General features: G+C 33.1%; 1 protein-coding gene across 1 annotated transcript; it reads left to right on the top strand.

Annotated features, from left to right (window-relative positions):
• Positions 1 to 1,132: 1,132 nt before the first annotated feature.
• On the top strand, positions 1,133 to 7,310 carry LOC136227712 (uncharacterized). The gene is made up of 9 exons (XM_066016454.1): positions 1,133 to 1,407; positions 2,029 to 2,109; positions 2,440 to 2,560; positions 2,649 to 2,743; positions 4,084 to 4,155; positions 5,060 to 5,302; positions 5,504 to 5,615; positions 6,167 to 6,350; positions 6,897 to 7,310. Exons 1-9 carry the CDS (start codon positions 1,384 to 1,386, stop codon positions 6,982 to 6,984), a joined length of 1,020 nt encoding a protein of 339 aa, XP_065872526.1. The 5' UTR covers positions 1,133 to 1,383; the 3' UTR covers positions 6,985 to 7,310.
• The last annotated feature ends 6,060 nt before the right edge of the window (positions 7,311 to 13,370 follow it).

Consider the following 13,370-nt stretch of genomic DNA (forward strand, 5'->3'; position numbering starts at 1 on the left):
AAACCGAGCAAATAATGATCTTAACCAGTTTCGGGAAAGGGTAAATTGGAAGCCGCCGAAAAGGGGGTCAGTGAAGTGCAATGTCGACGGTGCTATCTTTAAGGAAACTGACGGTATAGGAGCAGTTATCAGAGATGACACATGTACCTTTTTGTTTTGTAGCAGCAGTTGCATTGCTAGTATTAGAACACCTAAGGTGGTTGAGGCATTAACTTTACGCACGAGTATGATCTGGCTTGCTTCTATGCGCTATACACATGTTGAATTTGAATCAGATGCCAAACTTGTTATTGATGCAATTCTTTCCAACAAAAAGGATATCTCAGAATTTGGAACGCTCATTCATGATTGTCGAGTTATCCTTGAATCTAATCCTACTTTCTCAGTATCGTTTGTTAGTCGTTTAGCGAATAGGGCTGCTCATTTGGTAGCTAGACATGCCTATTCCAATGCTAGCGATTTTTTGTCTTTAGTTGTGCCAAATTGGTTATCTAACACTATTTTTGAGGATGCAAATCCTATTCATCTATGAAATGCATTATTTTGGATTTAACAAAAACAAAAATAAAATGAGAAATTGATATTTCAAATTTAAAATACATTCCTTCGTGTGATAATAGACACAAAATAAATAAATAAATAAATAACTGTAAAATAAATTCTAAAGTTGACTTCCTGCTTAATTTTCTCAAGTAATAAACAAGTGAAAAATGGCCCAAGTATATGATGAGAAATTTACGTAGTAATTCAGTTTTGAAAAACTATTTACAATTATATCAAGTTATAGTTTTGAATTATATCAAACTAATAAAATTATTATTTTTAAAGATTAAAATTTATAAATTAGGGGTCTAGAATATATTGTCAAGAGTTTGAGATTTATAAATTGTGGTTTAAACTTTTTAAATTAGATGTAAAAGTATATTTTATTTGATATATATAGAAAAAAATGACATATTGATAATTAAGTTTGATGATATGATTTAGTTGCAGTTTTATAGTCAATTATGATATTTATGTAAAAAGTATAGGAAAGGGAATAAGATTGTTGGGCTATTTCAGGCCCAAGCCCAAGCCCAAGCCCAAGCTCAAGATCCTGATTAATGAATTACAATTTACAAGTAATGTCGAAGAAAAGGAAAAAACTGAAAACAGATCTTTATAGCAAAAATGGAACTGGAAATGCAGGAGAAGAGACAAGGAGAGCTTACTTAAAACATCAATTTAACCCAAAACAAACCACAAATTTGAAACAGATCTCTTTCATTCAATTTCCTTCCCTGTTCTTGATCGCTTAAACCCTAACTTAATTTATGCAAATTCCTCTTCTACTTCTCTAGTCTACGGTTATTTCATTTCCTCCCTCATCCATTCCTCCCTGCAATGGTGGTCTGCAAATGCCGGAAGGTACTTCTCTCTTTCTTCTTCGTGATTCAATTGGTTCTGGAATTACAATTAGTCGATGCGAGTTTTAGATCTGATTTATTTTTATGACCTGATATGCAGGGCTAGTTTGAATCTAATTTGATCTTTTGTTTCTGGATTAATTTTAGTCCGGTTAATTAAAATCTGATGTTAAGGGAAAGTGTTAGGGATTGGTGTAAGGTGGTCGATGTTGTTATAGGTCTCCAGTTTAATTGGAATTGGGTATCAGACTAAATTTTACTGACATGAAGCTCCAGTTAGGAACTAATCAACTGGCGCTTTGCTGATTATTCAGCTGCATTGTGTTTCTTTGGCGGGTGGCAGCTGGGATTACATTTCTGTTTAATAGTCAAGTGTTTGGCCGATTATCCTAGAAATAGTTTTTCTGATTGAACTGTAATCAATACTTTAGTAGCAAAATGAATTAATCTAGAGGTTTGGTTTCCCGTGGAGTTTGAACTGCTGTGGGATATTGGTAGTATTTCATGGTGGTTGGTCATGATTGGCAGTTAGGGCTCAGGAGATCAGATTGATATTATTTTCTCTTTTTTCTTTTATGTTTCCAAGGATGAGGATTCATGTTTGTGTGCTTTGTTATTTCAGGCAACAAAACTATATTGTTTCGTGCACAAGGTTCCTGTTTGTGGGGAATGCATCTGCTTCACAGAGCATCAAATATGTGTGGTATTTTTATCAAACTTATCTCTTCAATTATTCAAATGTCATTAATAATCTGCTTATTACGTTATAATTACTTGATTAAGTTTTTGCTTTAAATGCTATATTTTCCAACAAATGTTTGTCATGTGATGCACAATCAATTTATAGGATTTGATTCTCGAATGTCAATGAATCAGAGATATTTTATGATAAGCGAGTACATTCATTCACTTGTCATTGTTTGTTTCACATATACTATTTATATGCATATGCTACTAGCATTCATAAAACCTGGAATTCTTATATATTTAATAAATCAAGGAATTCTCTATAATTTTTCTGATCAATGTGTAGGTTCGTACTTACTCAGAATGGGTAATAGATGGAGAGTATGATTGGCCTTCCAAATGTTGCTCATGCCAAGCTGTGCTTGAAGAGGGAACCGGGTCTCAAACCACCCGATTGGGTTGCCTGCGTATGTTTTATCACAAATATGTGTACTTTAACTTGTATATCTTTCTGTGCACAAGGTGACATATATTTCTTATTGGGCTCCATTGTAGATGTTATACACACAAATTGTTTGGTTTCACATATCAAGAGCTTTCCTCCACACACTGCACCAGCTGGATACGCATGTCCTTCATGTTCAACATCGGTAAGAGCACTTGAAACTCAATTTTGTATTCTGTGCTAGCTATATTTTTATTCTATCTTCAGACACTATTTTTTTTTTCTGCTAATGACTAGAATTTGTTTTTTTAGTGCTCTATTAGGAAAATAGAGTTGAATTTTGATTGTTTATGTGATCAATCCAGGAGAGGGCGAGCCTTGGCGCAACGGTAAAACGTTGTTGCCGTGTGACCTGAGGTCACGGGTTCGAGTCTTAGGAGCGGCCTCTTGCCAATTAAATTGGCAAGGGAAGGCTTGCCCCCAATACACCCTTGTGGTGGGACCCCTCCCCGGACCCTCGCTCAGCGGGGACGCGTAATGCGACCGGGCCGCCCTTTATGTGATCAATCCAGGCCGAAAGAACACAAAAGTTGGATATCGAAAGAGTGCAAGAGATAGTCTTGCAAATAGATAAAAGTTGTAAAATCCTTGATAATTACTTAGATGTTAACTCAAATATAATGAGGATGTGTCATTTACTGGCAAGGGCTTAGATTTAAAATAATATTTTCATCCATTTGTGTAGTCCGTTCAATTCTGATGCTTCATAGTGGCTTTTCTCGAAAGTTTGATTCACACTTGATGTTCCGAGAAACATTTGCCAATTGTATCCTATTTTTATGTATTCCTGTTTGCCATTTCTCTTTTCTCGTAGGCTGTTAGGATCTGTAAAAACTTTGGGGGATGCTTGCTTTAGTGGTTTGCTATTTATAAATAGGGCGGTGAATGCTCTTTTGAATTAATTTTCTGTTCAAAAAGTTAGTCTTTAGTGAATTATTTGTATGATGAGATGCAATACCCTTTGGATGTGCAATTCAACCGTGTTCAGCTGGGATTTTTGGTAGTTAATAGTGAGTAATTCCTTGTAAACGTGTAGTTTGATGCTATATTGTCTACTTAGTTTATACTGTTTTCTTTATATATTCTTCCAATTGTTCTCAGAAGTATAATTAGTTAGCACTCAGTTGTCTAGTATCAGGTTAAAAATCGAGCTTTAGTAGGAATGCTCATTGTTTTTGGTGCTAAGTTCACATAGCATCACAATTTTGTTACTGCTTCTGCTGCATTAGAATTTTTTTTTTTTTTTGACAGGGATTCTGCTGCATTAGATTTACTATATAAACTGTTATCAATAAATTAGAATCACAAAACAAATGCTATTTGGCTTCTTCCTACCTTGTTGCTGGTGTATTGCATTGAACATTTTGTTCAAACAAAGAAAATAAAAGGAATATATTATTTTTCATGCTTGTTTCGTTCGAAGTTGGCTCCACTGATGTTTTTGGTATACCTAATTTATTTTCGTACGGTGTTCTAATGGTTCAGATATGGCCTCCAAAGAGTGTTAAAGATTCAGGATCCCGTCTTCATTCAAAGCTGAAAGAAGCTATCATGCAGGTAACTTTAAGCTTGAACCTTTGATTACTATAAGCTAATACCTGTTCAATGACAACCTGTACTATCATTTGATAATGATTTGCTCGATAAACTCAATATCTATTAAATCACAGAACTTGGTCATTAATCATGCTTATCTTGCTTTTGACGTGCACTTATTATTGAGATATCAATGTTATTAACCACTTTCATCTTTACACTTCTGTTTTGTTGGGTGAGACACCCACAAGTTTTGGCATCTACCCTCCTTTCTGCCTCATTTTGCAAATTATAATTTTATATGCTTTCTGTATCCCTCTTGAGCAACTGTATAAAGATGTCTTATTGAATCACTTGGATATTCTGAAAATTAAGGTCCTGTGGCCACATGGCTGTAAGAATGACGCGCAGTTATATTATTTCACCACTTTTCCTTGTTTGGGTGGCTGATCGTACTGTGATCCTATTGTGCATTCTCTCTCCAGTATGGAGGGAAATTTATGAGTTATGTATCAGCTGCATGGTCATGAAAGACCAAACTATCATAATGACATGATAGTTGAGATTTGTCATGAATAGACCCAACCCACCGTGTTTACTTTGTTTAAGAGCTCTAGACTGTAGTATATGCAAAAGGGAGAATCATGTTTAATGTTTCTTCATTTTGAGGTGTGGTTCTTCATTACTGGTGTGGACATTATTAATAGTACGTGCCATTCAGTGGAAGGATTCTTGAAACAAGAGCTGAATATCTTTTTATTTGCCAATGGCACAATGGGGTAGTGAGGAATGGGGCTGTTGCCATTTGTGATAGCTTAACCTAGGGGCCCACATTTAAATAGATTCATGAGAGCTGAAATAATTAATCATTGGTCTTTTCAATGTTTAGTTGAGTTTTTAAGAAGTTTTATTTGCTAACATGCAGACTGGTTTGGAGAAAAACTTGTTTGGGAATCATCCAGTTTCACTACCTGCGCCACCTCCTGCATTTGCCTCGGATCCACTGGTTGCGATTTCTTCATCTCCTTCTGCGACAAAAGAGGAAATAAGTGTAGCAGCCGCATCTGCATCTGGAACAGGACAACTTAAAATTTCAGTACCGGATATTATAGAGATTGATAGCCCCAGTGCAGCTGGAAATTATTTGAAGACCTCTAGTCCTCCTGTTGTAAGAGATTACATCATCTCTTTGCTTATTTTCCTTTTTCTTCATCTCTTGCCATTTATTTGAAACAAATATTTTGATCAGTGAACTAAACTTCATGAACATATAACAGCAATTAATCTTGTCTCTATACTTCTCATTCTCATTTTCTTTTCTCATTCTCATTTTCTTTTGTTTTGGGATGTTTTATTCAATGCAATGCAGCCTGTTGCTACAACACGTAAAGCTGGAATCCATGTTGTTGAGAGGCAAAATTCTGAAACACTATACTATGCAGATGATGAAGATGGGAATCGTAAAAAGTACAGCCGAAGGGGTGAGTTGAATAAGCAAAAAGATCAGATGACATAGTGGAACTTGTGAGACTTACTATGAAATACAACTTATTCCTACATACTATGAGTTCTGTTATGCTTTCCTGCTATGCTTCTCAAAGATAATGATATAAGATTAAATCATGCATATACGGCTCATCATAAAGCATATAGTTAAGTTGGCCATCCACGGCCAATAAATTGGTTCTTGCAGCTATGAAATTTGCATGCCTTAGTGGGAATAAGGCCCATACGGATGTCTGCCTGAATGGGAAATGAGCTATATGGATCGCAAAAAACGAGATGGGTTTGGGGAATTAGGTTATTAAATGGTGTGGAATAATAGTACCTGACACCTGTTATAATTTGATTATGCCTTGTATTAATTTCCAATCATTATTCCTACAGAATCTTGATTCAAATAATACTATGAACAAGGGTATTCATCACACAAGTCAGAATTGTTTGATGTAGATAATAATATTGATGCCTGTTAATTTCTGATTGCTTTATATCCTGTCTAAAATTTCCAACTTCAACTCTTCTGTTTCAGGTCCATTCAGGCATAAGTTCCTCAGAGCATTGCTTCCCTTCTGGTCAAGTGCTTTACCAACTTTACCAGTCACTGCACCTCCACGCAAAGATGCAGCAAACACAGATGATGCCCCAGAAGTTCGTACAAGGCAAAGACAATCAAGAATGGATCCAAGAAAAATCCTTCTCTTTATAGCAATCATGTAATGCCTGCTGCACATCTTTCCGAATCATTAATCATATATATAATGTCCTCATCATGAGTGTCACAATAGGATATGCTTCAATGGGTTGATATGATATTCTTCATTTGGTATTTATGGGTTGCATGAACCTCTTCTGGATCTTTAGGGGTAAAATACACCCATTTAGAGGTAAAATACAACACATGAAGTCCAAATGACCGTTAATGCCGGTTGACAACATAAATCGCAGGTAAATCATATGGGTAAAGTACACACATGGCCCCACAACTTTGCGCATACGATACCCCCGAACAAAGGATTGTGATTTACCGGTATTTTTGGTCAACGGTCATTTGGACTTTTATGTCAAAATTCAGGGACTTTTATGTCCGGTTTTGAAGTTACGCAAAATTGAGGGGCCATGGGTGTATTTTACCTGCAGCTTAAGTCATCTACTGCACTTCATAAGTGCATTTGTGTAGTTTGTTACGGCACATCATAAATTGACAGATATTCTTTTGATAGCTGCATTTGCTAATGTAAGTTTGTTTTCATCATTTGCAGGGCCTGCATGGCAACTATGGGTATACTTTACTACAGAATCGCTCAACGGGGTTTCGGGGAGGAGCTGCCAGAAGACGAGCAGCAGTAAAATTCTGGCTAATTAAAGAGAGAGATGGAAATTTTGTGATCAACATTGTACCTTTTACATGCATACCTGCTGCTTTCTGCAAGGTATTTGCTAGTTCCTACTGCTGCTTAATTGTGTATTCCTCCCTTGTTTTTGCATCAGTTTCTTTTCTGGTCACAAGTGAATGTACAAGAGGGTGGAAAAGAATTTTATTTCCAGTGTCAATGGCAGTAAAGTGTTACATAATTTCTCTTGACTCTATTTTTTTAGACTTTTCTTTTTGATTTTTTTAGGTCTATCCGGGTTGTATTGGAGAATTAGGTTAAAAGGAAAAATGTTTTTGTTTCTATTGCCTTGTATTTGTAATTACCTGTTCATTTAATACATTTTTTCAAAGTGTTATTTCGATTTGGTTTTGGAGAACAATAAATTTTCCCCGGCCACATTAAAGTCACAATGACCGGTTTAGTCCGGTTTAGTGTGCATGTAATACTGGAATAATGACAGACGATTTGCAAAATCAATTTTACGATATATCCTTGAAATTTTTACAATACTTGGAATTAGGTGGGTTGAATAACAATTAATTTTATTTTACCTGACTTTATAACCATAGTTAATTTTTTTTTAATTTTTTTTAATCCATTGCCACGTGGCATACATATGTATGTCAGGTGGATTTTTTTATACGTAGTTGACGCGTGACATAGACCTCCCTTGCAAATTGTCCCTGTCATCATTCTAGTGCCACTTGGCACTAAATTGGCTATTGTGACTTTATTGTGGTCGGAGCAAAACTTTAGTGATTTTATTACAATGACCACACTTGGATCAAAATCAGGCCTACTATCCGAGTAAAAAGATTCATAAGTGAATTGAATCACTGATTTTTTCTTTAAAACCGAATTGAGTTGTATTGTTGATTTTCATCAGGTACAATTATAGAGATTTTCCTTTACAGTTTATTGTAGGCATTACACCTAGTTTGGTTCTCAAACTAAAGCTTCAAAATCAATTAGGATCATAAACTATCAAAATTATCAATCAAGTCCATGAACTAAGCAAAAATCATCAATTGAGTTCTCATTCTATCCTAAAATTAGAAACTCTGACTATTTGAAATAGACTGTAATAATATTTGTGTTGGTTCAAAATGGGTTTGGGGAGGAGGGTCTGAAACTGTTTAACCGATTGATTTAATTGATGATTTTTGTTTAGAATTGGAACTCAATTGATGATTTTTTATTAGTTCAGGGATCTAATAAATGATTTAGGGAGTCAAATAGATATTATGCCTTTGTTGTACATAAAAAAATTTGTTAAAACTTAAATTTGGATATTAAGTGATTTATATGGGTCAATTTTTTTTTGGGAAAGCAAGTCAAAAATTCGGGAATGAAGTTCAGACAACTTGAAATTTTGTAACTGTAGGGACAAAAAGACTTGTTCACCAGTACTGTATTCAATGGGTTAGGCTTGAAAATTTTAGTATAAGGTTTGAACGAGTCCACGCTCATCTATTTTTAGATTAGATTCAAAATTTATAAAAACAAGATAACTTGAATCGACCTGTTAATAAACAACAACAAAGTTTTAGTCTCGAAATGATTCGAGATCAGCTAATATTAATAATTAGCAGATGATTAAAGAAAAACCATGTGATATTTTTTCATTTATAAAGTTAGTAAATAAAAAAAATTTGACTAATGGCGACTTGATAACTCAACAAATGATTTTCGTTGTTTGTTAGAAAAATATATTTTGTTAAGGTCAGCTTTTCTGTTTGGGTGTGGGATTTGATTTTCAAAATCTTAATATAGCCCCACCGAGATTGACACAGGCAGACTATCGAAAGTGTACTGGAAAGGAAGAGGCCGTCTCACTGTCTGGCCCAGAAGGAGATGGCGAGAGCAACGCCAGTCCAACCCAATTATTTAGGGACAACTAGTAGCTCATCTAATTTTAAAAGGATAATAGGAGATTCCACGTACAAAATTTATCTTCCATGAAACGGTGTAATTTTAAATTTAACGCTTGTCAGACCATCTAATTTCCAGCATAAACAGTTTAATATTCTGACCCTTTCAACTGTTCAAAGTTTTGGACACCTATTATATCTAACCATATACAATAGATATATGGAAGATCGTAGTAAGATTTTTATGAATAATAGAAGAATAAATGAAAACCTTGAATAATCAATGAAGGATTCGGATCAAAGATCAGTAGTAATAGAAAGAAAATTTTCCTGCTATACCCAAAAGATTCATCCACCTTGATAATAGCAAAAGAAAATTTTCGAAGTTTTGAAATGCGAAAAATTTCTTTTTATTATTACGGATCTTCGATCCGAATCCTTCATTGACTATTCAGGGTCGTCATCTATTCTTCTATTATTCATAATGATCTTAGTACAGTAAAACCTCTATAAATTAATAATGTTGGGACCATAGAATTTTATTAATTTATAGAGTTATTAATTAATCGATAAATTATTTATAGGGTGATTTTAAATTACTAATTTAAATAAAGTTTTTATCTTAATCAATAAACAAATCAAATTAAATGTGCATTACATAAGTTAATTGAACTTAGAAGTTCATTATATTTATGTTAAAAATATTCAATATATCATAGTTAATGAAATACTATATAAAATTTATATGGAAGTTCATTGAATTACTAATGTGTTAGATGCGATAAACCTTACAGTCTCATCTTGGAAAATAGATATCAAACAAGAGACAATAACAAATTGTTTCAAACATTGCAAAATTCGTATATAAGATGAATCTGTCACGACGAATTTAGAGGAAGCAACCACTAAAGAAAACATTCATGAACTTGAGGGAATGATTGGTCAGCTTGGTTACCGCAATCTAATGGATGTCAATCAAATATTAGATTACCCAGGTGAAAACAATGAATACTCACAAGTCCAAAGTTTAAAAGAAATTATGTCGATAGTTATGCAAAATTCAATTGAGGATGAAGCTGAGGATGATTCGGTACCTTTGAAACCAGTCACAAGAAAGGAAACAATTATAGCATCATCCACTCTTTATAATTTTTGGTTACAATTTGACAAGGATACACCGGAAATGCACTGAGAATAGTTAAAGAAGAAATTCAACTAGATTTAAATTTCAAGAAAAAACAAAATACTATAGATTCATATTTTGCTAAATTATCCTAAGTATATATTTATATATATTTCGCATATGTATTTGAGAAATTATTAATTTATAGAGGTAATAATACAAGGTATTTATAAAGGGTTGTTCCAGAAAATTATTATCTTATTAATTTATTAAAATTGGTCATTTTTTGAACTGACCCAAGTCGGAACCGGAAGAAGTTATTATTTTAAAGAGTTTATTAATTTATCGAATATTAATTTATAGAGGTTTTACTGTATGAATCTTCCATATATCTATTGCATATAATATAACCATATAGGGGTCCGTATACAGGTCCAATCCCCTTCCGTTACAAAGTTTGAAATTACACTGTATAATATCGTATCCAAAACATAAACTATCATATGCAGAATTGACAGTATCCTTATAGGCACAAATCATGATATAATATCCATATAAATGCACACTTCGTAATTGAATTATGACTAATGTTTCACTTGGTTCGATAAATTTGAATTTGTCAATGATTAAATAACCGAAGTGTTATTTATGTTCCAATAAAAATTAGATAACTCATTTTGTGGTGAAATTTTAGTAAGACTCTCAAGGATCTCCATACATAAAACGATGTCATTTTTATCATGACAAAAGTGACGTGTTGTTTTATGTATGAGTAGTCCTTCATAGGGCTGTAATCGAGCGGAGTAGGTTTTGGTCTGCTCAAACTCGGCTCGTTATAAAATTAACGAGTTCGAATCCAAGACGAGCTTTACCTTGCTCAAGTTCGGCTCAACTCATTAGAAAATAAACGAGTTCGATCAGAGTTTCGGGCTTGTTTCGAGTCCAAAATCCTCTTTGAATTTGATTCATTAAAAAATTTATCTAACCATGAATTGTTTGTGAGTAAATTGTTAATTATATTTATGAAATTTGCTCGCAAATAACTCTTTAATTGTGTATATAAACAAGCGCACAAGCAAAATTCGTGAATAAATAAACAAAATGCTTACAAATAATTCATCTATTACTCATTTATTACGTTTGTGGACGAACTTATCTAATAGCAAATGAAAGGCTTAATGCTCCTCCAGCCCCGTTAACTTGTTCAAATTGGTCATTTTACCCCTCAAACTCATCGAATGTCCTATTAACCCCTTAACTCCATAGAAATGGTATTTTCCACCCCCTTAACTTGTCCAAATTAGTCATTTTACCCATCATCAACTCATTGAATGTCCTATTTACCATCTTAACTCCATAAAAGTGGTATCTCTCACCTCTTATGATCATATTTACTCCCTTAACTCCATAAAAGTGGTATTTCTTACCCTTTTATAGTGCAAAATTAATAGCACTTATTCAAATGAGTTTGAAAATATATATTTTTAATATCAATTTTTTATTTTGTTTTAATTTGATAATCAAAATTTAACTAGTAAAAAAAGTAAAGAGAAAGAAGGAATAAAAGATACAAATAACAAGAATATATATATTTTTTTTTATAAAAAACTAAGAATATTAATATAAACAAGTTAAAGAAATTATATGTAGGGAAAATGTACCAAAATAGGCTTATGATTTTGGAGAAGTATCAATTTAGGTTCCACATACAAAATAGCACCAATATAGGTTTAACGTTTAAAAAATGTATCAATTTAGGTATCGATGACGGATTGTAAGAGGTGAGAAATACCACGTTTATGAAGTTAAGGAGGTAAATAGGACATTCTATGAGTTGGGGAGGGGGTAAATGGGCAAGTTGAAGGGGTGAGAAATACCATTTTAATAAAGTTAAGGGGGTAAATATGATATTCTATGAGTTGAGGGGATAAATGGATAAGTTGAGGGGGTGAGAAATACCACTTTTATGAAGTTAAGGGGATAAATAGGATATTCGATAAGTTGAGGGGGTAAAGTAACCAATTTGGATAAGTTAAGGGGGCTGGAGGAGTATTAGGCCGCAAATGAAATAATATTAAGTTTAGATATTTGTAAACTAACACAAAACTATATAATTTTGTACAAGACTAAAATTTGTTCATAAATGTTAGGGTAAATAATTATATGGTCCCTGTGTTTTTACCTAATACACTACTTAGTCCCTATATTTTTAGAAATAATTATATAGTCATTCAGTTTTTAGTTTTATTAACTCCTTAGTCCTTATGCTTGGGTCAATGGTCAAACTATACTAAATAAATTTTAAAATACCAAAATTACCCTTTACTTTATGTTTTAATCTACATAATCACAATCTCTCCAATATAAACTTCAATATAAGGTATTTGATTTATTAAATTTTATACAATTATAGAACTTTAATTTAATAACGTAAAATCTATTGACTAAAAAATAAATAAAAAATATTTCAAAAATTATTAAAATAGGAGTAAGACTATCATTGTAAAAAAAATTACAATTCTAATAAATTTTACGAATGAAAAAAATATATATGAATTTTAAAAAATTTATAATAATATTTAATATTAGTTTAAAGATATTATATCAAAAAAATAATTACAATTTAAAAAAATTAATAATATAGTTTTTCAAGTATATTAATTTCGGTGTATATATAGTTCAAAAACTTCATTAAAACTAATTAAATTAAATTTGAAACTAAAAGATTAATTTTTTTTTATGTATATAACTAGGGTCAATTTTGGACTCTAATTCACAAAAACAGATGGAAGGACTAAAGAATTGATTACGATAAAACTTAAGGACCTTGTAATAACATGATGGACTTACTAACGTATTAAGTAAAAACATAAAGATCTTATAATTATTTACCCTAAATGTTATAATCGAGCCTGTTCGCGAGCTTTCAAACCGAGCTTTGATCTGCTCAAGTTTGGCTCGTTTATGAACCGAGCTAGTAAATCGTTCTCACGAACGACTTGTTTACAAATCGAACTGAGTCGAACCGCACTTTTATCACGCTGACCACCGAACTGCTCATAAGCCCAGCTCATTTACAACCCTAATCCTCCAAACGGCCCTTGCTATAAAACCCACTTTACAACGGATAGTTTTAGTCACAGCATGTTGTCAAATTTATTTGTCCCAATGAGATTTAAATTAATGTTCTTTACTCTCAACGAGATTTTCTGTTCTCCAATGGCTCTTTCGCAATCCATTACTGCTAGAGTCACTGCTCCCTAATCATCGGTGTTGTTTTCTTCAATTCTCACTGGAGAGAAACAAAGTGCGGGTCCATAGATGGCGCCATTCAGATCCACAAGTGACTTGGATTGATGCGATGGT

This window comes from Euphorbia lathyris, chromosome 4 (assembly GCF_963576675.1).
Source record: "Euphorbia lathyris chromosome 4, ddEupLath1.1, whole genome shotgun sequence".
NCBI lineage: Eukaryota > Viridiplantae > Streptophyta > Magnoliopsida > Malpighiales > Euphorbiaceae > Euphorbia > Euphorbia lathyris.

Excerpts from the sequence above, each read along its gene's own strand:
- LOC136227712 (XM_066016454.1), top strand. The coding sequence starts at position 1,384 with ATGGTGGTCTGCAAATGCCGGAAG. Across the intron at positions 1,408-2,028 it reads TGGTCTGCAAATGCCGGAAG|GCAACAAAACTATATTGTTT; the intron begins GTACTTCTCTCT and ends TTGTTATTTCAG. Across the intron at positions 4,156-5,059 it reads TGAAAGAAGCTATCATGCAG|ACTGGTTTGGAGAAAAACTT; the intron begins GTAACTTTAAGC and ends GCTAACATGCAG.